General features: G+C 52.6%; 1 protein-coding gene across 1 annotated transcript in view; it reads right to left on the reverse strand.

Moving 5' to 3' along the window:
• Window positions 1–2,764: 2,764 nt before the first annotated feature.
• LOC108864055 (uncharacterized) overlaps window positions 2,765–25,301 on the reverse strand; it is a 28,250-nt gene continuing 5,713 nt past the window's right edge. Inside the window, exons 3-8 of the mRNA XM_029111055.1 lie at window positions 14,579–14,773; window positions 7,720–7,849; window positions 7,204–7,267; window positions 4,519–4,815; window positions 4,036–4,404; window positions 2,765–3,838 (exon numbers count right to left, since the gene is read on the reverse strand). Coding sequence (XP_028966888.1) covers window positions 2,765–3,838; window positions 4,036–4,404; window positions 4,519–4,815; window positions 7,204–7,267; window positions 7,720–7,849; window positions 14,579–14,773 — 2,129 coding nt within the window. The remainder of the gene's footprint in view (window positions 3,839–4,035; window positions 4,405–4,518; window positions 4,816–7,203; window positions 7,268–7,719; window positions 7,850–14,578; window positions 14,774–25,301) is intronic.

The following is a 25,301-nucleotide window of genomic DNA, read 5'->3' on the forward strand; positions in this document are numbered from 1 at the left end:
CCATTTTTAACTGAACAATAACATCACCTGCTTTATTCTGTTATCCCAACCTGAATAATTAACCGAAACTGTGACGCCTCGTCCGAAAGGGGATGGTGGCTCTTCTCCCATTCATTTCTCGAGGCTTGTTCTAAATTAGGATTGGCGAATTTATCCGACCGTCATCGGGAAAAGTCTGAGAGCGCTGACGATACGGTGCTTCTGATCTTTGTTGCATTTCCTGAGAACTCCTCGGTGCGTTAGGCATTTCGGGATCAGAACGGTCGAATAACACTGATGGTCTCAGAAAATCTACGTTTGTATTGCCCGATGCGTCAGTAAGCCTTATCGACAGTCCCCAGAGTTTTAATAATTACTTATAGATCAATCACAATGGCGATCGCCATTGTACCCTAATAAACGTGTTGAGACATCACAATACTTGAATTCATGGCGAAATAGCTGGGCATGGAGACGAACTGAGCTTTAGATAATACTGGAAGATGAGTCGGCAAAAAAACAGGACCGCCCTCTAGCGGTCGTAGTGTTCTAATATTTTTGGGGTTCAAGGAGTGCGGGTACTTATTATTACTGTTGTCGGTATTTGGTGTATCACTGTGATGAATGTGTGTATTTTGTGTACGATTGAAGCGTACGAAGCCTTGAGTTGTTATTCCGAATAATCAATATGCCGGAAGAAATACATCCAGGGTCCATCTCCCCTCCATCGTCGCTTTTCAAGGATCTTTGAAGGAGCTGGATGACTCAGGGGGGAAGAGAATAGTTTAAAGCGTCGTTTTTCTTTCCATAGACTTTCTAGAAAAAAGTATTGCTTCACTGTCACCACTCGTGTCGGTGCTTTGGTGCCATTTGCTGATGGGCGCTCCCATCCTCTGAATCCGTACATCGCCTCCACACGGAGAGCGTTGGAATGAGTCGACTATAGCGACTGGAGCGACACTATTTTTTGATCATCATGGTCGCTAATATAATGATAATATTCTAATGCGAAGTATTCCTAGTAATAGTTTTATCAGTTGCGATAATGATAATAACAATAATTGTCGTCGTCGATTTCGTAATCAAGAATTCCTTACGCCCACTCTCCCTGCCGTACAGGTGAGAGCTGGTTCAATCGGAGCTACATCGTCAGGGAGTGCTTTGTTCTCGATGGCGAGTCGACAGCAACGTCTAGTCTCTTTCCCGTCGAAGATTATCCTGGCTTCACTTCATACGAGCTCATCGTTATTTTCATTATCGCTTTTTATATCCTATGTACAGAATGCGGGAGGTCACTCCCGTAGCCAGTAATCTAGCTGCTTCTAAATACAGACAGCGCACTCTTACACCCGATTGCGAAGACACAGATCGAGCTCGAATCAGACACCATCGAAGGAAATGAAGGAGAGATCGACTCTTGGAAGGAGAGGCAGTCTTTAATGAGAACTATTCGAGAAATTGAATTAATTCAACAGGAACCCACGGCTCGCGAGAGTAAATCGTTCGAACCGATAGCCGTCAGGGGGAATTCGAGGAGGAGAGTCAATGAACTCGGTTCGTGAGATCAACAATATGATTGATAATGGTACAGACGACCCCATATTCATTTTCGTTGCGTTGATCTCATTCGGGTGAATTTCGGAAACCATGCGAGAATATGGTGTTGTGCTCGAAGCGGGCTCATCTGACGATTCGATTGGGTGTAGTGGCGACTCTTGTCGGCTTAAAGCTGTAGACCTCTCGCTCAGACTGAGCAAAATACGGACTCTCCTTCCGTTACCGGTCATCCTCGACCCTGTCTCCAGAGAGGATCGCTTACGTCCGTGGGTACATCACTATTGTAGGCATGATGATCGTAAACGAACGACTCTTCCACCGAGGAGCTCGAGGTCGATCGGACCGACTTCGGCCGTACAAGGCCGTTCTTTCTCCCCGACTGAAGATGCAGTACCTAGATATTACACCTGGCCGCACAGGTCAACAATTGGATCTCGACAGTGAATCATAGATAAATGCGAGAGTCGAAAGTATCGAATTGAGCTGGTGGCGGAATCTGGTCGTGATCGTTGGAGGTGGTAGAGTTCCCGTAGGAGGTTGTTCTTCTTATCGTTCCTCGAGGTGAGCTTTAGTCCTCGCCCTGGCCGTCGAGGTCGAGACGCAGCAATAGAAGAGCCGATTTCAAAAAGGAAATCAGGAATCGGTGTCCTTCCGATAAAAGCAACGGAATCTGGAGGTCGCTTGCCCCGTCTTCCGTCGGATGCGTGTGGGGCGAAAAGCAGTAAATCGTCTCACACAGCTTGGAATGCATGACTAGATCACCAAAAGGAGACACCTGGGAGTCTCGTTCGAGGGAAGTCCATCTCGTCGAAGAGAAGAAAAGAGGAGACCATTCTTGTTTTACTTCGCAACGTCGTCTCCGATGCTCAAGCGAATTCAAGCGAACGGGGAGGACTCTCGGCGACTCCAATTTCTCCATAGTCCCGGAAATGGCGGCTTGCGATGCACTACAAAGAATGGGGATCCCGTCAACGATTTTTCGATGCTGGAGTCGAGGCTTACGGCGGCGAGTGTCGGCAAAGTTTCAAGCGGACCGATTCCCCCGGCTAGTGGGCACTTCACTGGCCTAGTTCACTCGCTCTCGAATTGATCGAATCGCCTCCCAGCTCGGCCGACGTCTGTTTCACCGAGGACGCGACCGCGGAAGGGAGGAGGCCGACGAGGAGAAGGAAACGAGGTGCTCACTGATCCTGCTGCTGTGGCGGGAGGGGCGGCTTCCGGAAGGCTTTTAGGACGTGACTGTCGTCTCCATGGAGGAATTGGCGGATTTCTCGATCCTCTTGTACTTAGCCCGGCGGTTTTTGAACCAGAACTGCACGTTCCGGGGCTCGAGTTTGGGAAATTTCTGGCGGTATTCCATCGAATTGAGCTCGGCCGTAAACTCCTCGATCTGAGCGTGATGCGGATGGGTGGTCACATCGCTGAACCATCGCTCCAGCCTCGGCACTTCGGACACGGGATCAATGAAAGTGCGGTTCCGCTTACGGCCGCTAGCCTCAAGCTGTGCGTTGGGATTGACGTTAATCCCCCCCGACGACTGGAATGGCACTACTGGCATCGCGACATTACTGTACATTCCGGCACCGTACAACGCGAGACTCGAGGCCTGGGCGTTGGCTATTCGGTTCTCCCAGGCATCGTTGTCGTCGTCGTCGCTGGCATCGCTTTCATTACGAGCGTGGCAGCCCTCCTTCGACGAGTCGGCGCTGTCGTTTTCGGCCTCGCTAGAACAACTTTGTACCTTGACGGGTTTCACGCTCAGGTCGAGGGTCTGGTGAGCGACCTGGGCCTGCTGGGCGCGCATCACTGCCGCCAGGTGCTGCCAACGTTGAGCTTCGGCTAGCCGTCGCTGGTACTCGAACTCCTTCCACTTGTCCAGGAGAGGCGTTGCCGCCTCGTCGGCCTGCAACGCGGCGTTCAGACTCGTATGCGACATCGGCACCAGCTTATTGTTGCCGTTGCTGGCCGGGGGAGGGGAAACGCTGGCCTCGTGTTCGCTGTCCATGTCACCTCGCATCGAATTCGGGGAGTGTGCCGATGCGAGCTTGTCCAAGCTCGAGACGGACGCTAGATGGTTGGCAGATGATTCCTGGAGACGGCGACGCTTGTAAGCGGCTCGCGCATTCTTGAACCAATACACCACATTGTTAACATTGAGCAGCTTGTCCCGATTTAGAGCGAGACGAGCGGCGTTCAGCTGTTCAACATAGTCCTGAATCTGGGCCCGTGTGGGGTGTTGGTCCTTCTGGAACCACGCGTGCAACTGTGGCACCTCCGTCTCTGGATCGAAAGTGGTCCGAACCTGAGGAAGGAAGATCACATCGAATCAGCATGGTGGGGGGAGGAGTATGCATGGAGCTGGAAGCGCGAGACAGCCCAGAGACCGGCAAGCCGTGCGTGACGGTTTCCGAGCGGGCTGACTGCGCTCCGGCTTTCGGCTGGAGCCGTATCCCCGGATTACGGCCCGCAACCCCGGGAGCACTTGGGCACAACACTTACCCTCGGCTTGTTGGCGTGGAGTTTCTCGTCGTCGAACTTGGTCACTCCGTTGGTCGTGTTGCTGTTTGCTAGCGACGCTAGATTATTGCTTAGTTTTGGTGTGGTACTGAAGTCGAGCACTTCGTTTTCGTTTGGCCGTTTCCGCGACACAAGGTGAGCAGACAGAGCTGCTCCTGGACCCTGCGAGAGCTTGGGAGCGTTCTCGATGAACGTTCTCAATATCTCATCGCGTCGTTCCGGTGAAAACATTGCGGAGCCGCAAGGTGTTCGTTTATCCGTGGTTGAAGAGAAAGATTGTAGAAGTGTCTGATACATCGAATCAGAAACACCATTTTCTGTGATTGTCGTTTTGTCTGAAAAAGAGGAGACCTCCTTAGAAATCTCCGACCCTCACACGTAGAAGTGAGAGCTCTCTTGGAACTTCACTCGGAACCAAGGACAATGAGACTTACTGAAGAGTTCAGCTGCTTTTCCGAACGAAACCGGCATGCCCTCCGTGATCTGCATGTGGTTCTGAAGCGCCGCAGCGTTCATGAGGAGCTGGTTCGCGAAACGATCCGTCGAATGTCGAGATTTCTGCTGCTGTTGATGTTGCTGCTGCTGCTGCTGCAAAGGCGATTGCTGCTGCTGCTGCTGCTGCTGTTGGAGCTGTAGCTGCTGTTGGTGCTGTTGCTTGTTGAGCAGCTGATTGAGTATCATCAGGTCTTTGGAGCTGAGATCTCGAGCTGACGATTCCTTCAGGTCTTCGCTTGCCGTTTCCTCGGGTAAAGCTAATTCCTCCTGGAGGGAGAATGGAAACAGAAAACTGATTAATCCCTGACAGCTTGTTCTCCTTTCGAGTGTAGCATTTGAATCGTACGCAAATTGGTCCTCATTTTTCTCCGCTGGGCCTCAAGGAGTTTCAAAGACCTTAGAGCTCAAAGCGGATCTTTGACGAAGCTAAATTCATTACGGCGGCTTTCATCGTCGATCCCTCTCAGTCAGTCTTGCCCCCGCTACCGCCATTCTATCTCGCTAGCCTTCGGATGGTTTTATTTCAAGAACCTCTTTTTCCTTCTCGATACAAAAAAAATATGAGAAAAAAACACGATCTCCCTCTCTATCACACACGCACGAGATGAGAACGCTAAAGACGAAGCTGCTTGACTGAGTCGCCGATTTTTGCCCGACGAGCGGTCGGCGGGCGGCCGAGCCGACGAACGGATCTCCTCGGTAAGTCTTCTCCTTGATCAGCTTAATGTATGAAGTGAAGAAAAAATTTATTAGCATGCTTAAACCGCCACCACCCGTCTCTGTTCCAGTCCTTCCGCGAAGCCCGCTTTGAAGCGTGCCGTTTCATTATCCCCGTCGTCGCGTTCGCCGACTGCGACACGACGCTCCCGAAGATCACGTGGCAGATCAGACGTTTCTTCTGGAAGAGGCATGATTCGCGACACGCGCAAGACGCGCTCCGAACGCCTGGATCCCGTCTGATCGCGGGAAAGCAGCCACAGATCCCTTCCAATATCCGCTTTTGGCACGAGCGAGCGTATGCTCGAGATAATCAGCAAATTATCCAGCGGGCGATTAGTGAGCAGCGTCCGGCCCAAATGGCCCTGATCATCGCCGCCAGAGCCACCAATGCCGTTACTAGCTGGGTGAGTTCACCACCACAGGACGTAGCTTGGAGATACGATTTGGCATTCGGATGAAGCAGAAATAGGTACACGGGGTAATCATTCGATATTATTCGAGAATTCTTCGACATCCGAAATAGCGTGGAAAGCGCATTCGTTCCCCTCTGAGTCTTTGGCACAAGTTGCGCGGATATTCCGTGATATCGAGAGGCAGCACCCCGCATATGCACACGGGATTCCCATCCGCAAGATCTGGAGGAATCGAGGATATCATCCATATCCTGGGGATGCGGTTTCCACGGGAGGAGGCGCGAGAGAGTTCGCTGGGAGCTCAAAGCAAAGCCCTTGTACCTGCGTCGAGTCCAGCCATCGCGACCGACCGAGGACGAGCGAGACGATTATGGCGAAGATGATGACAGGAGTGAGATGAGGATAAAATAATATGGAGACTCCCGGCTCACGGCACATGGACCACGCCACAGGCTGATACAAGCGAGGGGCTCAGGAGGGGCAGCCAGACGAGAAAGGAGCCGCTCCCCCGGCTGCGTCGATAGCAACCCGGCTCAGAATTTAACAAGAGAGATTCAGCGCCAGCTACCGAGTCGGTTGGTCAGGACTTCCAGGAGGTCCGTGAAGCTAATCAAGACTATTAAGCCCGCCCGTTGGTCCGCCAATCTGCTTGCCTGCCGCCGCTGCGTTGTCGTCCTGTTCTTCATCATTTTTTGCGGATTAAAGATTATATGAAGAAGAGCCAGGAGCAACGCAGAAGAAGGAGAACACGAGACGGTGGGTGAAGGGAGAGCGGCGGCAGCGGCTTCGTCTTCGTTGATAGCAATATTTCTTTCCCTGTGCCGTGTAGATAATTATGATCGCCAACCATGTTAAGGAGGCTTAGTTACTAAGTACCTGTAAGCCATATCTCTACCGAGAAGAGAAAGACAACGACGACGGCGACGACGACGACAAACGACGGCTATACCGTACCAAACGAAGAGGACTATGAAGAAGTATAAACGGGACTGACTACGCTCGAAACTTTTTCAAGCCGGCTCCACTCGCTCCACTGCCCCGTGCCGTCACCATGGCTGCCGTCACCGATCCCGATACACCCACATTTTCCTTGCTTTACGAAGATGGGAGGGAGCAGATTCGGCAATACCTACTCCTGGCTGTCGCCGTCGCCGTTGTTGTCCTCGACGAGGAGGCTCCTCTGGATTCTCCTCCTCGAGCACTCTTCTCCGTCCCGGTGAAAGTTCGGCACAGATTCACGCAATGTGGACCGATTAATCCTTCAAAAAGCTCGCTCAAAACTTGAGGTCGCTCATTCGTTTTGCTAGGATCTTCTCTGACCCCTTTGCGACCCGAGCGCCATACTTCATCGTTTGCGAGCGCCGACAGCAGTGCCTGTCTTTGTCAACCAGACGATTCGCCGTGAACCCAAAACCCAAAAACAAACACGTCGTCTCTGGCCTCTCGGACGAGCGGTCCGATACGGAGGGGGCAGCGAGAAAAACATACGAAACACGTAGTGGACCACTTTGGCACAACTCACCCTTTTCACAGTTTGGCACGCAATCGCCGACTCTTCAGGTCGCTCATTCTCCATCGATGGCAAGCTGCAATTACGAAGAACATTAGACTTTTGGAAGTCCATGGAATCGATCCTGCTGCGTTTTGAAATGAGCGATGCTTCCCCCGATTCGAAGCGCGACCCAATCTCCTTCCGGTAAATAACACCTCTCAGATTGTGAAGTTGGATTTCATATTTATCGACTCTCGTGAGAAAATCGCGTGGGCTTGTGAAGAATTCCTTCTGTCGAGTGCTCGGCATCTCTGCCCAAGTCAGACTAATGACACGCAAGAAAAAGTTCTCGGGATAATGAATAATAATCATTCGTCATGCGTAATTCCTGGACGGAAATATACCGGTATCGATCCTGGCACCGCACGGGCCTCGATACGGAAAAATCTGTCGGATCTCGTATTTAATCCTACTGATCTGATAGATGGATATAGATTTCGAATTCAATTCCGCGTCAAACCCGCCAGATTCGGTCCAATCACTCACCTTAGTAAAGTTATTCTCAGAGTAACCAGTTGGCCAAGATCTGAGAGGATCTCTCCGACTGTTGCGCTATTTAGGTTCTCGGTTATTTGTTCCAGTCCGAGAGGCTTCCAGTTCTTGATCTGTAGTGCGCCTGGAACAGAAAAGTTGCGTTCGAGTTACCGAATTCAGTTCAATAATCACGACGTGTGCTTTGCGTCAGACGGTCTCCTCGGATTCTGAGCGGATTAAGTCCGGGAAGCACGTTCTAATCGCTTTAAATCATGCCCGACTCGTTCGATCGGCTCGGCGTCCCGATATCCGGATCGATGTTACGGCTACCGTATGATCTCAAGACTCATTTACGGAAAAATGGCTCCAGAAAACATTCAAAAATGGGGTCCGGAAGATTAAGGAACAATCCCCACTACTTAGGCATAACGCAACGGGATTGCGGAATGCGTTTTTCCACGGAAACTCTCCTGGAGACGTTCCCGAAACGGGCGTTTGTTGGGCCGGGCCCTCACGCCTACGCGCACTCGAATAATTTCAGATTTGGTGCTCATTTGAATACACCAGAAGTTCGTCAGACTTCTACTGGCGTTCGGTTCCGAGTAAATAATCTTCTACTTCTGGACAGTTGAGCCGATATCGCATGGAGACTTACGATCCACTTCGAAGTGATGCATACGCGGGAACCGGAGACCGATCCGCGCAAGCGAAAACCCACAGTTCGATGGAATCATTCTCTGTATGAAATTTCTGCATGAATAAGAACGAGAGAATTTCATCTCCTGTGACGTGATTCTGGCCCGCGCTCCGCGACTAAATCCGTTGCAGATTAAGCAAATCCGCGGAGATAGCGGCAGCGAGCGGGCGAGCGGCCGTCGCGGTGTATCTTCAGCGTTCGACCGAAAGACCGCCCGACCAACCGAACGAACGAACGAACGAAAGCAGCAGCGGCGGCGGGCGGCAAGAAGCGCATTTCTTCCAAGGTTTCTTCATTTTGTTCTAACGTTGTCAATCCTGCTTACGTTAATTCCCTTCCATAGTAGGCCGAAGCGGACCGGATGATCCCCGATCCGCTTGACGCGATACTATTCGAACATTTCGGATGTCGACTTCTGAAGCGAGCTCGTTCGTTGGCTCGCGAGCTCCTTCGCTCGCTGCTCCTGGGAACACCGAAGTGCTCGGGTACGAATTTTTCGCTTTTTCTTCGGCGGCGCGGCGTCCGATCTCGATGCGTAGTTCAATAACGCTTTTCCGATTCGATTCGGTGCGGCTCGATGAAATCTATCGATTGGTTCAACTCGTCAAATGCTCCGAACGAACGCATTCGCGGATCCTGCGGGGAAGGTTCCGATGATTGGCCAAAATTAACGTGATCAAGTTCCAGAATCACTTCCAAGATCATGCTGTTGGAACCCCGAGCCCGTCCGCATCGCTTGTGTTGCTACATCTCTCGAGCAGTTCCGATTCTCGGAAACCCCGACTCCACCGCAACCGCCGCAAAGTGTTGGTGATTTCTGCAAATGTTTTGTGCGGTTTTTCGTGGGTAGCTCACAAGGATAAAACACGTGTGCTCGCGGTCTCGCGGCACTCTGCAAAGTGAGCCGGTAATAGGAAAATACTCTGATTCGCTTGTCAGAGACGTTCGCAGACACCGTCCAGCTGGTGTGAATGTCGTGTTCTAGAGAGCGAGCGAGAGAAAAAATCCGCGCACAATCACTAACAGAGAGAAGCAACACTTCGTTAAATCTGCATAACAAGCCCGGACTCGATTGCTACCTCCAGCAAATGATTTCGGAGAATTCGCGCGTTACGTTCTCTCACTGGGATCATTTCGAACTGATCTCATTTTTGTCACTGACGGAGTGACTGTGCGTTTTGCGGGTTCCCTCCGGGAATTCTCGAACTGCGATTTCATTCAAATCGACTCGAGATCATGAACAGTCCCGGCGCGATCGTCGATGAAAAATCTGGGGAATTCGCCGCGAATGAAAAAGCCCGCCGAGAATATGCCGGATGTCTCACGGCGCGGGGAATTCCTCTTCCCCGCAACACCGTAGGAGCGGGATCAGGCTCATCGTCGCATTTCCGAATCATCCAAGATGTTCAGCCAATAACCCAAGAGATACCGATAACAGTCGTCTTCATCAGATTTGCTTCCGCAGCCGCCGAATATGCATTGTCTCAGAAGCAGGAATTCGCTGACAGAGCATAATTCTTAATCCTCGCGCATCATTTGTTCTCGCTGCGCTCCCGTCGCCGCTGTGACTCGGAATTTGCGAAAACACAAATGCGGCGCGAAAGCGCATCCCTGAATCAGGCGGGAGAAGGAGGAGGACGACGGAGCGTCTAACCTCGTCGCTGAAATCGTGTTGCCATTGCACTTTATCCTCGCAAGATTTCTCGATGGCTTCTCACTGGCATCAACCCGTCCCGACCATGCCGGTCTGCTCCCGCGCCCGGGGGGACTGCGGAGCTCAATGGCTCTGGGGGGGGGGGGTAGCGTTGGGGGAAAGAAGTGAGAGATGCTAAGAGGACATGAGGCAAAAGAAAGCGAGAGGTGCTCAGTTCTTCGATGCGAATCACAATTGTGCCGATTTGCTGTTTCGCGGAAGAAGGATCAAAATCAGGATTTTTGAGAGGAGGAATTGAGGTGTGCGTGGGAGAAAGAGAACGACTCTTCTATGAGGTATTATCTTTAACGGTGGTGTAAAGGAAGGCTGCCTTCTGCTCCCTCGTATTCCCTTCTCCCCGTCCCCCTTCCAGCCCTCACTGATTTCTCCCGCCTGAACCTTCGAGTCGGCCTGCTTCTTCTTTGACGCTCATCATCACTTGGAGATGAAGAAGGGAAAAAGACGAACAATACTCTGGCGTTTCTTTCGGAGAAATTATGAAACTTTTCCGAATGACAACCGATCAGTCCGTCCATCTCTCCTGCCGCCTGTCTGACTTGCTGCTTGCCCGCCTGCCTGCCTGCCTGACTGACTGTCTGGCCGGCTGACAGTAGAGTAGTATTCCTCGTACTCGTCGTCGTCGTACCCCTCGCCCTTCACGGTCGTCGGTGCTGAGCTTTTTCGATCTCTCCGAATTTCATTCGGGCCCCACCTGCGATATGTCGTTTTCTTCCATGGAAATCTCCTGCCTGCTTATACGAACGACAACGGACGACCAGAGCAAATATAAGATTGAGAAAATGTAGTAATTAGCTGTCAACGTCACCCAAGGAATAGTGAAGAGTTCCATTGGATTTCTTCACCGAACACGTCGTCTCCGTTCATTGTTATTCATCGATTTGTCCGTCGACGGGCCATGACGGTTTTCCGAGTTTGGAGATTGCAGGCCATGCTCAGCGCCATTCGGGAAATCTCATTTCTTCCCGAACTCCCCTCGTTCCATCTCCCGACCGAGACGCCAAGCGTACCGAATCAGATGTCCATGCCTACCATCTCCTGTTAGAAAATACAGCGTCGATGATCGAAGGTATCGCATCGCAAGGAGCTCACAGACGCCGAGCGTCAGGAAACCCCCCGATCGCCATTCGCTGTCCGAGGTTGAGGAGATCATCTTCTGGTCGGGAGGGGGAAAGGGACGAGTTTCCGGAGTCTGCTGCCCACCAATCGTTTGAGACGGGGACACCGCTATTAACGTCGCAAGCTCTTGTCATAGGCATTACACCGCACAGCTGACTGCGGTACATTCATCCATACATATCTGGCCCGCCATTCTCTAAACCGGGAAGGATTAAGCATTCACTTCAAAGCCTCTATACAGAAAGCCTTTATAGAGCAAGCTCAGCCCTCGACTAGCTCAGCGAGTCCGCTCGCTAGGCATTCAGCCAAACAGTTCCACCAGCAGTTTCTCTCTGCATGTCGCAAAGCCCCACCGGAGATGGGGGCAAGGGTAGCTCGGCTTGCCACGCGCAGGGTACTACGGGATCCATCCTGGGGAACAAACATGGGATAATCCTCTTTTAGCCGAGCGAGGAAGGGGTCGGCGCGAAGCGCGCACGTTGCGAATAAACTAAAACGGCCCCCAGGGGTGGATAGAGAGAAATGGGAACGCAGACAAGCGGGCGCACGAGCGGCCAACAACGGTCCTGTGAGGCGAAGGGTTCCATTGGGTACGTGCGCCTACTCTGCTGGGGCTTCGCAAGGGGTCGGTCGGCGATGGTCCTTCGGCGAATTCCATGAGCGACGATTCCTCGTATGAGAAAAGACGCATGCGACCAGGCTCATCACGCCGCTTGTTCTACATGGCGCATTCATAAGGAAGCAGCTTCGTTAGCGGCATGGAACCGAAATAACGTGTGCGAGACCATCCGCGCCCATGGAATGTTTCACAAGGCCGTAAATTCCTGATCAAAATTCATTTATTCATGCATCAGAATTGAATTTCTAGTGGTTCCTCGGCCACTTGCGACGACGACGACACCGACACCCACGACTAAACTCACGCGTTCGGTGGGGTACTTGAGTGCATTTATCGAAGCTAGTGTTTCGGGGGGGGGGGGGGTGAAGTCTAGCCAACGATACGAACCAACTCGGAGACAACAAAATCTTTCCCGACCACCCATCCGGGTAAACTCACGGACAACTCACCTGCCTGATACTCGAAAACCAAAGCAGGAGGCACACTAACACATTCAGAGTGTAGAATCGGCTGTCACAAAGAACGCTCGTCGGGCCTAGGGTAGGCTGAGCGAAGAGCAACCGGATTAGGAGTTCTGCATTGAAAGGCAGGGGGAGTTCATCGGGGAATCTCGAGTGGGCGATGGGGCGGGGCAGAGGGGTAGGGACGTCGGAGAAGGGGCTTCAGAGGACCACTCTCCCTGTAGTAGAGCTGTACAGCCTTTCCGGCTAGAGAGATTAAAGTACGAAAAAGAACCGAAGGCCCGCTCCATGCCACAGGATAAGCTTCCGCTCTCCATCCTCGACGAGTAGTCGGTGTTGTCTGCTAGCGCGGAGCTTGCGACCGAGGAGCGCCCATACGTCATAGTCGATATCTCATATGATAGCTCCGGATCCAGAGCTCGGATAATGATTCACACGGAAGTTCCAATATCCGCTTCATGTATTTAGAAGTCCAGCCCATTGTCGGACTCATGTGCGACTTGTCTGCGTGGGAGGAATCCGGGGGCTCATGCTCCCAGCAACAACCTCGTGCTGATAACGTGAAGCGGGGCTCGCCGGCCTCGGGAAGGTTACCATTCTCTCACACGCCTACGAACAGCTCGGGAATCTCTGCTACGCAGTAATCGGACGGAGTCGCGCCTGTCCCTGGATTCATTGCATCTTTTTCCCTCTAGGTCGAGGCTCGGGTTTGATTTGGTATTGGTGAGCGCCGTTTGAAGATGGCTTAACAGCTCTGCACCTGCTGTTTCACCTGCGTATGGCCTTAGCGTCGGCGGCAGCGAAAGCGTCGACGTCTACAACAAATACAATGAGCTTTGTTTTTATCGATAGTGGCTCGGCTTATGCTTTTGAAGCTGCTCCGGAAAGCGAGCCAGCAAGCTGCATCCCCGAGGGGTGTTTTGTCGTGAGCGCTACAATGTAGATAACCTGCCGTGCTCGCGTACGCCGTGCCAGAACTTCGGACCAGCTGTAGACAACTGCAGCAACCAAAAGCTGCTGCTGACGCCGGATACATGTAGGCTTGTTTTCGATCGAGTCAATTCGGAGCTCGTCGTGAGTCCCGACGGACATGCCCCGTCGGCGTCGGTGCGTTTGTCTTTCATTCCGCCGGTTTGCCTGCTTGCCGGCCGGCTAGCTTCCCGTCGAAGGATTTCGCGTCGCTCAACTCGCCCAAATTTCCAGAGGGTGATGCGGCGACACGCGGTGAACTCGCGTCCACACTCGGCCATCTCCCCGATAGAACTCCACGGCCGATGCGCGATACGAGTAGCTCACAGACAGAACAGGGAAGTTACACATCAGGCTCAAAATATGGAACGTTGCCCGCGCTTTCGAAGATATACCCTCACGACGGCACACGACGTTTTTGCTGGGTCACGCTGAATCAGGGCAGCGAGAACCGGAGCACTGTCTTCGAAACAAGATTATCCTTATCTCGTAATCCCTAGGGGGATGAAGTCGAAGTCGCATCTCGCCTTCGTTTTCGGAGAGTTGGACGTAGACGCTGTTGTCGGTAGCGACGTCTTCGCTGATTTCTCCGCCAACCCGTCGGCCTAGCAAACCCTCGGAGCCGACTGCCTATCGACGACTATTTATCCCCCGGACGCACCGACTCTCATATTAACACAAATGTACCTCGACTGAAGCTGAAAATATTCACGAGCGCAACAAGTCTGGGGACACATCGAGGTTTCCAGGTCCCTCTGAGGGGGCCGTTGCAAAACGAAACCTTCGATAAAAACAAGCGACACAGGTTCGCCTGGACGGATCCCGGGCTCACTCCGCTGTTCATCGTGTGTAGGCTCAGAGCTTAGTTAGACTTAATCGCTAGATGCTTCTGTATGTTGTTTCTCTTAATCCTCAGCAGAAACCCTACGACCGACGCAACGATTGACTGTCTGACTGACTGAGGGACCAGCCGAGTGGTTCCTGGAGTCGTCGGACGCTTCGGCAGATCGTGCGCTCATTCGCTTAACACCAGCCCGCCTGCCTGTCAGAGCAATTCATCCAAAAAGCTAACTCAGTGGAGCAGAATCAACTCCTCACAAAACAATGGGACCCCGATCATCAGATTTCGGATCATATAACGAGGTGACCAAAGCTCCCCGAATACTGGCCCACCACTGTCCAGCTCCGAAGTCGTGGATGATGGATACATTATAGTGAAGTTTGTATCTCTCCCCGCCTTTGATGGAAATCTGAAAGCCGCGAGGAAGATCTTGGATCAGGGAAGGGGTACATACCTCTCGCTGGCGTGGCCTCGCCATAAATTCCGAGTTTCTCTAGTGCTATCGACACCAAATTATTGAGAGTTGTGTTCGACGGAAGGATCGCATAGCCATCTGTGATGACTTTGGGCTCCTGACTCGGTTGTCCCAGTTCTTGACACGCGGCCCCGCTCAGCTCGACGACACAGTGAACGGGCACGGCTGGTTTTCCTGCAAGGAAGGACGCATTCGATGAGTTACTGCGACTAATATATACCACATCGAAATGGAGATCGGCTCCCCTGACCGAGACAAAGAAAATCAGGAATTCCCGCGATGAGTGGATTCAAGGAAGCGACGGAACTCGACTCGAGGCATCGATTCAAGAGCAGCGTTCGAGAGTCTGCGTGAGCGAGAGGATGGGTCTAAGACGGGCTTTACTTAAAAATGATGCGGGCATTTCTCAACGCGAGCGCACGTGATTGCTTTCGACAGTAAACGAAATGAATGTCAGAGCAGTTGTTCGTAACTTAATCGCCTGTTCGAAAAAGCGTCGTTCCGAGAGAAGTTTCAAGACGACGCGACGGGGAAAAAGACGACGACGTCGATGACGATGTCCTCGGCTCGCCGGCTTGCTTTCCCTCGAAGCTTTTAGACCTCGTTAGGCGCGAGCAGCAAGCGCCTGACCGGCTTCTAACGTAAGAGTCCGACTTTGGTCGGATGGCTGAATCCATTGGATCGAAAGTGACGGCTCGTCTTAGAACACCGCCGGGAGGATAAGAGTTGAATAATCCAGCCGGCCGGCCGGTCGCTCGGCCGGAGCGCTAGCATTGTCTTCCTCTGCCGCTTGTCAATCATACCCTGGATTATGAGTCAGGATCTAACGACAGAGTGAGTAGCGACGAGGAGAGCGGGCTAGGAGCGCGGATAGTGCGAGAGTGGAAGAGAGAGGAGCAGATATCCTGCTGGCCTCCTGGGCTCTCGACATTTCGAGACCGCGCCGGAGTGACGTAGCCCGCGAAGAACTAATCAACAAGAGCGCCGTAGTTGATATTGATGACGATCCTGCGTAGTCGCGCGGACCGCACAACTTCAGGTCATTCGGTGCCGGTCCAACAGGAGAACTGGGCTCGCCCGGGCTCGCTGCGTTCTTCTGTAGGGACACTCCGGCGAGCGAGCGAGTGAGTGAACAACTGACTGACTGACTGATAGGAGATCGCGGCGCCGATGATGACCTCTCACGGTGTGGGCTTCATGCATGTTTTGTCGTTGCGCTCCAGGAGCAGGACGACGACGATGCGGATGCCAGGAGTGGATGCAGCAGCGGAGCTCGTCGTAGCCGCCGTGGTTGTCAAGCGCGAGTCGAGTGGCGGCATCGGCGGGTGGAGGGTGTTTTAGTCGCGGGTGCTAGCAACTGATAGCGGCGGCGTAGTTCATAGTGGAGCGAGCGCCTGCCTCATTGACTCAAAATGAAGCTTTTGCATCGCTGCTCGGGGATAATCTGAGTCATATCAAAGAGCAGAGCGAATTCGCCGGCCAGAGTGAGGGGGAGCGCCAGTGCAAAACAGGGGAACAAGACGACGAGAGAGTCAGAACGAGATGGGAACGCTACATCCTGCTGTGAAGTCCTTGAGGTTTACAACAGCGTTTGTTCGTCGTCGGGATGAGTTCGGTAGAGCAGCGTAGAACACTCTCGAGCGACTCGATGGTCCCACCTTCGGCGGTCGCTCCCTCAAGCCGCGTACACAACAAAGGACTGCACAGTTTAGTACTCCTTCTTGTTCGGGAGATGCCGCTCTTCTTCCCATTGCTGTCTAGACAGCTGATTCGTGAGACCAGCTGACTGACGGAGTGAGTATCGGTGTCAGTGACAGTTGCGGTCGGCGGACAATTGTGATTCAGATTCGCTCGAAGCCAAAGCCAAGCGAGCAATCTCGGCAACGGGTGGAGTACCGACACCGCAAATTGGAACTCAAGTACGTCGTGTGCTTGAAGCGTAAAAAAAGCTCTCTCCGACAAACGGAACAGTCCATGGGAAAATATACGGAATGGAGTCCATGGGGAATTTCAGCCTCAACAGGAAGACGCTTGGATAACCGATTAATCTGTTACGCGGATGATGAACCGTCTCAATGAGGCATCATGGCTCTTCGATCTGGGTGCGAGCCCCGAGATCTCCGCTCAGGCATGACCATAAACTATATGCGTCGCGAGATTGCCGACTAGTAGTGCTGTGTAGTAGGTAAGGATCGTTGAAATCGCATTTGTTCTCTTCGATAGAAACTCCTTGAAACACCGTGGAGAATAATCTCGCGCGCGGCGCCGTGGGAAGCATGCCACCCATAACACTAAACTCGGCCGCGGTCGCGGAGTTAGGGTTCCGGTTTAGGGGAATGAGTCCCGGACGGGGGTAGGGAGACAACAGGAGAGGCGATTGCGAAAGGGGAGGGAATCGAATATGGCTGGTCGGAAGAGGGCGATATTGGGAAATGCTGGCGCAGGAGTTAGGTTGGAGGGCTGTGAGGGTGAGCGAGGCAGGGGAGGGGGGTCGGGGGCGGCGAGGGGCGGTGGCGGCTATACGAGTGAGCCCCAGGGCGTCGCGTGGGCTTTATCCGGATGATCCCTTTCTGTGCCGGCTCAAACTGTGCAGTTCTCAACGACGTCCAACGTTATGAAACTGAAATTTTTATCCTGCCAGCAGAGGAGCTTCGGACAGAGCTGGATTATCCACCGAGGGGTGGCAGGGAGGAAACAGCGGTGGCGGCGGCGGCGACAGCAGCGGGATTCAGAGCAGAGGAGGAGGTTTGGGGGTGGGATTACGCTTCTGAAAAAAGACGAACCGAAGAATACGAAAGACTGAAGCGGGGAAACCCGATGGGAGTCCGCTCGGAGGAAAGAGGGAGACGAAAAGGATTTCCACGGAGAACGGAAAGGACTACAGTCCGCACTCCTTTCCTATCCTCGATATCTAATCCCGAGTTTCGTGAGGACTTGGTCCTGTCTCTTCCTCGTTAGTCCCTATCCCAGCAGAGCCGATATCCTCATCTCCTTCAAGCTCCGTTTTAACTCCTTCTCGAAATGCGACGAGATAGTCAGCGGGAAATATCCCCTCCGGGCACATACGCATCCGGCCAGATAGTGTTCCATCAGAGGAAATGTGCCTAAATATCTGGGAAGGGCGATCCGAAGAAACTAGAAATACCGAAAGAACCCACGCCCCCCGCATACGATTCGCTATTCGCGTAGCGAGAGATGATCTCAAGCTCGAAAGGGAGCTCGCCAGGATTTCGAAGGTCTTGTCGTATGCCCTTTCGTTGGGGGGTGGAAGGTTGCGGAAGGATACGCGCGAGCAGATATTGATAAACACCTACTATAAACATAGTAAATCTAGCGAGAGAATGTCATGGCATCACGTCAACCGTCAACATTGCCGGATCAGATCCGCTCGGCTCCGAATTCCCACAAGCGGATCGGCGGAGTTTGGCATCAAAATGTCTCGGGATCTGAACCGGGAGGGAATTGAGGAGGTTGAATTCAGCTCTGCGTTGGATTCCCGAAACAGTTCATCGCTAGAACAATTAGAGGCGAATACAATGAATCCAAAAACAATTCTTGTCGTAGCCATTCGAGCCATGAGGAGAGCTCGCAGCCGTCGCCTCCGATTCAGAATGGCGCGATCCTAAAGCCAACGTTGACGACGACGTCAGAAGGCGTGCTCCTCCGCGACGCTTGTTGTTCCTGATTGAACAAGCCGGGCATTTTTTTACCGTTCCTATCTAGCGGCTCCCCGCCATAAATTGGCGACAATCATATTTCTTGAGAAGGGAGTCTCCGCTTTGACGATCAAACTGACGGAGATCAAACACATTCAGACGCCAATTGAAATCCATTCCAACACCCTTCGCCGGTCGCTCGTCGCGCAGAGAGAAAAGACGCTCCGTAACCCTTTCATGAATTCAAACCGGAGTATCGGTCCTCTGAGACGCGGAACGACACGAACAGATAATGCCTGGAGACCGCCGGCTTGCCACCGTTACAGCGACGGAGGGTTCGCGCAACTTGGATCATCGTGATTGTTGAATACCCAAGCCGAATTCCACTTCCGGGCTCGAGTTCGCAATTCTTCCGAATGACTTATTCGAGGAGGTTGCGCGGAGAACTTCGTCGACTTCGACGAAAAAAACTTTCGCTCATCCGACAACGACCCCATGCCGTATCGGGATATGGAGTTCCCGCGCGAGCACGTGCATGCCGGCGTTATGCGGAAACATTGATACATATAGAACTGAGCTTCCCACACGATTTGGGTTTCGGTTTAATCTCCGTCGGCGGGAATAGCTGGAACTTACCCAGAGACTCAACAATGAAGCTTGCCATAGCGAACTCAGAAGTTAAACCAGATCTTCAACAGAGAAGTGTTTTCGATAATTGTTTTGAAACAATCCAAGCGATTAATCCGCCGACTTGCCACGTCCGACATGAGCGCACACCTCACAAGAGATGTTCAGCCGTCGTTTCCCACTACTAGACGGCTCAACGGACTTGATGACTCCATAAGAGCCTGGCTGACAAGTGCGCGCTTTTTCTTCTGCGCGCCCCGATCCGCGCGCAATCGCTCGGTTTTAGACCTACGGGCGGATAATCTTCAGGTTACCGTACCGCTGCCCCCGGGATCCCATTTTCGTAGTGTGGCAATCTTATATCGGCGACGAGAGGCGAGAGACGAGAGATAGAAAAAAGGGGATGTGGGATTCACGAGAGTCTCAAATCTGTTCCTCTCAAACTTCGTTCGAAAACTTCCTGCCCGGGCCTAGGGTTCCGGTGGAAGTTCCGTAGACCCCGGAAGACGTAGACTCGGGCATCAAACAGAGTCCAAACCCGTCGGCAGATCGCACCAGTGACGACGCACAAAGTCAAAGGAGCGAATTGAGCGACAAGTTTGATGATGATCATTTCTTAGACGCGAGGACAATGAGCAGTCAGAGGACTAGCGACCATCACTCGCCCTCGACGGCCAACGGAAGGACCGCAAGTGAGACGGGGGAGAATAATACCAAGAAGAGGAACAAAGAGATTACGGAACCTAAACACACGTCAGCTGGAGGAAAACCGAGTGGGTCTGCTCGTCAGTTCGGAGGCTTGAGATCTGTCAAGGCCTCCGTCGTCGACGGACGCGGCTAGTTTTCGCTGCTCATAATCCTCCCACCGTATAGTCTTCCATCGTATTAGAAAGTGACCAAGAAAAGTATGGGCAGTCGACTAAGTGAGAAGTGGCCAAGTCTACTTTCTGACTATTAAACAGGGATCATATCTCTCCGTCTGGGAAGCGCCTCGACGTCACCGTTGCTTTTCTGTTGTTCATTTTCCCTCCTTCGGCTTTTCGGGTGATTCCCTCCTCCTGTGTCTGTTCCCCGTTTTGTTCCACGGTGACAGAGGGGAGAGCTCGTCCACGCGTCGAGAGAGGAACTCTCGCGTCTTATAAGAATTAGGACTGCATTGCGAAGTGAAACGAAACCGAAAGGATCGTAGTTGACATCCCCATCTCCATCTTTTGTTGTCATCGTTGATGGCAAAACACCCTCGACATTCCGTCTCGGTCGACGCAGGACCATTCGGAGAAATGCATCGCCGCGCGACAAAGGATAGACAGGAAGAGAAAAGAGCCACCTGGAGAACTTGAAAGCGCGAGTTACAGAGATACCGAGAGGAGAAATGAAAACGACCGGGGGTTATGAAAACAATTTCAGGAGAGAGCTCGCTCAAGACGAACCGAGACATCGGGAAACAAGACAGGGTCCCCGTTGTCCGACTCGATCGGAGTCCGGCTACCTAGGTAGCTTGCAAGAAGATGCTCGAGCGTAAACAGCCATGCGAGGCAACTTCAATAAGCGCAGCGTCACAATGACCCTGTGCAATAACAGGGAAAGTTGAACAAAAAAAGAAAATACGCTCACTGAGAGCGAGGTAACGAAAACGACGCGTCGACGCACAAAGAGAGGCGAATCACTCAAGAAAGAAAACTCCGCCGACAACGATGACAACGCAATATATATACGAATGTAGGACTCATTCAAGTTGCCTCTTCGGACGAGAGCTCGACGGAGAGGTCGAAAACGGTATCTATATTGTGGAAACAATGGACATCCTGAGGAATTCGTAGGCCGGGATGGCAGGGGCGCTGGGGACCGGGGAACTCGGAATCGCCACCGAGTTATGGGTCCCAATTTAAGACGACGGCCGGGCGAAGAGAGCACGAAAATTGAATGAGCAGCAGAGAAAATCAACATATCTCAAGATGAACATATCATACGGGAGTGTCACGTATACGTATTGTCCTCACAATCACCGGCAGGAATGAATATGGAGAGTTGGCGATAGTTTTCAGTTCGTGCGTAACTCCCTGATTTCAGAGATGCATAGGAACATCCGGCTCTGTCGGGAGTATCTCGGGCAGCAAGGAATCAGCAACGGACTTTGCGACAAAAACTTCATTCGGGGAGGGGGAGTGGCGGGTTCTCAAAGTGAAAGTGATTTTACTTTCTTGATTAGTCTTGTCGGACCTCTGGTAAACAGTGTGAGGCACGAAAGTTTCATCCGAGCGGGAAGCGTCATCGTCGAAATCACACGGAACTACTTCTAACTGGCGCGTGAGACAGAACCAACAGCAATCACAAATTCAACTTTGAACGGCTGTGTAGCAACGAATCGAGATGATTTGATGCTTTGAATTTCCCGCAGCGGCCTTTGTCTTCCTAACACTCGACCCTCTCGAGGAAGCATATGAGCGGGCGCCGAGGACGGGGTCCTGGGGTTTGGGGTCGAGTCGCGAGCGACCACTGGTGGTTTGTCTTGTCCATGACACCGACGTCCCTCGCCCCGAGCCAAGTCAACATCTCATCTGATGAATTCTCGGAGATCGTACTCATCACGAGAGCGGCTCTAAAGGCGGCGGTGGCGGCAGCGATATGACAATACGACTTTTGACTTTTGCCACATTCAACTTTTCAACTTTGAAAATATGGCTGGCGAGCAGCTGACTTCGTCTCCTCATTCAAAACTTGCTCGGCGAGTGTCTGGAACCGTCCGGAACTGGACGGTCCGCTCGCAAACGCCGCGGACGTAAAGTACGTATTATGTCTGTTCCGTTTCGCGGAGTTGAACTCGAATCTGTGTCCGTCTGTTTCGAGAGGACATCTGCCAAAGAAGTCACGCCGCCGAACTCTCCTGTCGAGGGTGTCGTGAGCGTTTGTTCTTTCTTCTCACGCGGTCTCCTCTGAGAACTTGCGTTTACCGAGCTGAACTGAGAGAACAGAGCCCTCTATCGACCCATGGAGACGCATGCATCCGTGACATGCGGTTCTCGACCCGGGTCGAGATAATCTCTCGACATTTCGATCAACCGCCTTCCTTTAGAAAGTTGTCAGATCTACCGGAGCGCAGATCGCATGAGCCGCGCCGCCGTTGCGTGAGGTTGAACGAATCGATGACTTCCGAACAGGCGTACGGAATGAAAACCGTGTAATGATACCCAGATCTCCGGCAAAACGCGAGGCGATGCCAGTCTACAGACGTCAGAGGAGATCTGAGGAGAGCTTCAGATAGTCCGACGACGGAAGCATGGGCAAACCGAGACGTGAGCGGACGAGTTGTCCGTTCAACGCCGCCCGATGTCATCTTGCAGCGAGCCAGTCTGATGGGCGAGCTCGTCCCGATTCTGATCCGGAGGAAAATTCGCCTCCATTGGAGTCTCAAGCAACGGCGCGGCGAGAGTTTGCCTCGGTATCCTAACCGGACCCTAGTCAGACTTCTCGGCGAGCGTAAGGCGCGTCGATCAAGAGATTTGAGAATCTTGTGAGGGGACGCTGCCATCAAACTCCATGAGCGGGACCTCCCGACTACCGCCGACCCGAAACTCGAGAGAGAGCTTCGGATTCCGGCTCCACGGCGCGAAATCCGTGTCGTCCCGCGAGCGTGCCATCCACACGGCTCTGGAAGTCGGCCCTTGGCTGCGGCTGTCAGAGATCAGCCGCTCGATAGGTAGGTGGTTCGGCTGGCTAGCTGGCTGGCTGACTGACTGTTCGCACGATTTGACCGATGGCGAATTCGTCGGCCATCGGAAGACATCGCTTGACGTATCAGTTACGGCGATGCAGGAGCAGCGATGGGCCGGCATGAGCAGCAGCAGCGGCACGACACTTGCTGACAATGTGTTTTTACGAATGGCGAAAAAATAAAATGGGAGAAAACTACTTCACCAAAAGCCGCCACGATGTGTCGACCATCATGTGATTGCTACTGCTTTTGTTGTTGTCGACGACGTGGTCGTTGTTGCTGCTACCGTTGATGTCGCCCGCCGCTACTGGTGCCGAATCCGAAGATGTTGCCGCCGAAGACGACGACTCCGAGCGACGAGAGTGCGCTTGAAAATTGGCGCAATTTGAGTTGTTCTTCTCAAGAAGAAAAACTACTAGCACTTCGACGACGACGACGACAACAACGACGACGACGACGACGACCAGGAGGGGAAAAGCTATTGCTCGTCTGTCCGTCTTTCGGCAAGTGTGTTGATCTGCGTCTTTTTGATATCTCCCGTCTCATGGCAGCAGCAGCAGCAGCAGCAGCAGCAGCAGCAGCAGCGATGATGAGAAGAGCTTTCAGCCAGTCAGTCAGTCAGCTTGATGCCTCTGGCGGGATGAAAACCTCTGGCGGTTACCGATCATCTTGAATGAACCAGTCAGCCGGGAATAAACGAATGAATGGGTGATGTGATGTCTTTCTCGTCGTCGTCTGCTCAAAAATCACCGCAACCTCTTCAAGTGCCGGTGATGCTCGCCGATGCTCGGATCTTCCGACGCTTCATTACATGTAGTTACCGGCGTTTCAATAAAACGTTTTTCTCCTCAACTGCAGATGCGGAATAAGGAGAGCAAGATGAAACCCGCGAGAATGCGAAGCGAGCGAGACCGTCAACCGAACAGCTCAGCCGGTGAGCAATAGAGCGATATGTAGCCAATCTACCTACCGGCGCTACCGCCGAATGTCGACGTCGACGACTCAATGAAATCGCTTCAGAGTCAAACGCGGACGGATAGATGGATTGGTGGAAGGATGGTCGGTCGGTCGGTCGCTCCGCCTGTCGGGGGTCGGACGGACCGACGGGCAGGCAGGCGGGCGGGCGGCCGGATGAAAACTTCTAGAGCTCCAACGTCTGTTCCTCCTCCAATTCAGGTCGGTCGCCTCGAGCAAATCGTTCGCGAGTAAAGCACTCCGCTTCGCGTATTGCTTCAATAAATGTCGTTCATGATTTATTTTTTCGTTAGAATTATGTAGAAAGCATCGTCATCTACGAAATTCGAGCGTCTTCAGAAACCGCACCAAGATCCGAGATGTACCGCGGGTGACTCTCATCGCCAGAATTCGGTGCCGTCGGACCACCTCCCAGTGGTGGCACACGACAAGATACCAGATCGTGGTCACACTCGAACCACTTGGCTCGGAATCGATGGCTTTCGATTTGTCTCCGACAGCTGTTGAATCAATTGAGCGGCCGTGCATATCTTTTTATCGTTTTCGTTCCCGTTTCCGATGGCTTCGCATTTGGCCGGCGATCTGCCGATTGACTTCTCTCATTTGTTTTTTCTTCCTTCCTTTTCTTCACCTGGCCTGGAAGATACACGCGTCATATCCAGGAACTGTTTCTAACCGAAGTGATTTGGCTCGGTTAGGCTAACAGGAGCCAACTTCTTCGGCGGTGGCAGGGCCTTTTCGCTGGGGCATATTCATCCATTGCCACCAGAAACAGGAAGCCCATGATGAACTGAGTGAAGTTTTGTCTCCGCGCGATTCACTCCTTCACTCGCGTATATTCTGTGTAAGTGTTCGTTCGCCCGCTCGTTTTGTCTGTCAGTCCTCTGCTCTGATCGCCTCTCTGGCACGCGCTGATGAAACTCAACAAAGAGGAAAGGAAACTCGAGACTCCTCCGGTGGGCTTTCCTCGGTTTTCGCCTACGTTCCAGACTGCTGTCCAAGATTCCGTTCGGTCGGTGCGTGAGTCTTGTCCCACCTCGCCAAAACGGAACCAAACCTACAAGGGTCGCTCATCAAGCTTTTCTTCGGATTACACGCTCAAATTTTCTGGCTCGACTCTGGTCGCATTCACGAATGCCGAACTCCCTATCAAGGCTGACTCCGAAGCCGATCTGTTGGAAAGCTCGCCGTCTCTTAATCCCACATCAAATTTGACTTCGGCTAATCTCCTATAAGAAGTGCCGTCTCTGATCCGGGATGACGGAAAAAGTCTTCGAACATCCACGTCTTCTAAGTCTCCCACATTCTATGTGTTTGCTTTCTCGCTGTCGCTCTCTCTCCGAGGGATTCCGATGGTTTGCGAAAGTATGGGATAACAGAAAACAAAATGAGAATATAAAAAAACAACTCGAGCTGCGGCAGACCCAGCTACTCAGTCAACCACTCCCAGTTGTCATTAGCAGGGTAGCAGCCAGCTCTTTCTTTACAGTTTGTCAGGGCGATTTTTTCAAGGGCGCGAAACGACGGTGACGGCGACGACGAGCACCTCCACTACGACGGAACGAGCGACAAGCCAGCAAGACAAGACAACTTCTGTGATGGCTGATTCGTGAGCCGAACGGTGCCGAGCCGAATTCGTCGGACGCGTGCGTTCAATCATCGTTTCCGTTTCTTACGAGCGAGATTTCGTCTCCGTTTTCATCGGGTTCCAGCGATTGTCGCCTCTGAGGAT

The sequence above is a fragment of the Galendromus occidentalis genome, unplaced genomic scaffold, assembly GCF_000255335.2.
Source record: "Galendromus occidentalis unplaced genomic scaffold, Mocc_1.1 scf7180000077213, whole genome shotgun sequence".
In the NCBI taxonomy this organism is placed as follows: Eukaryota; Metazoa; Arthropoda; class Arachnida; order Mesostigmata; family Phytoseiidae; genus Galendromus; species Galendromus occidentalis.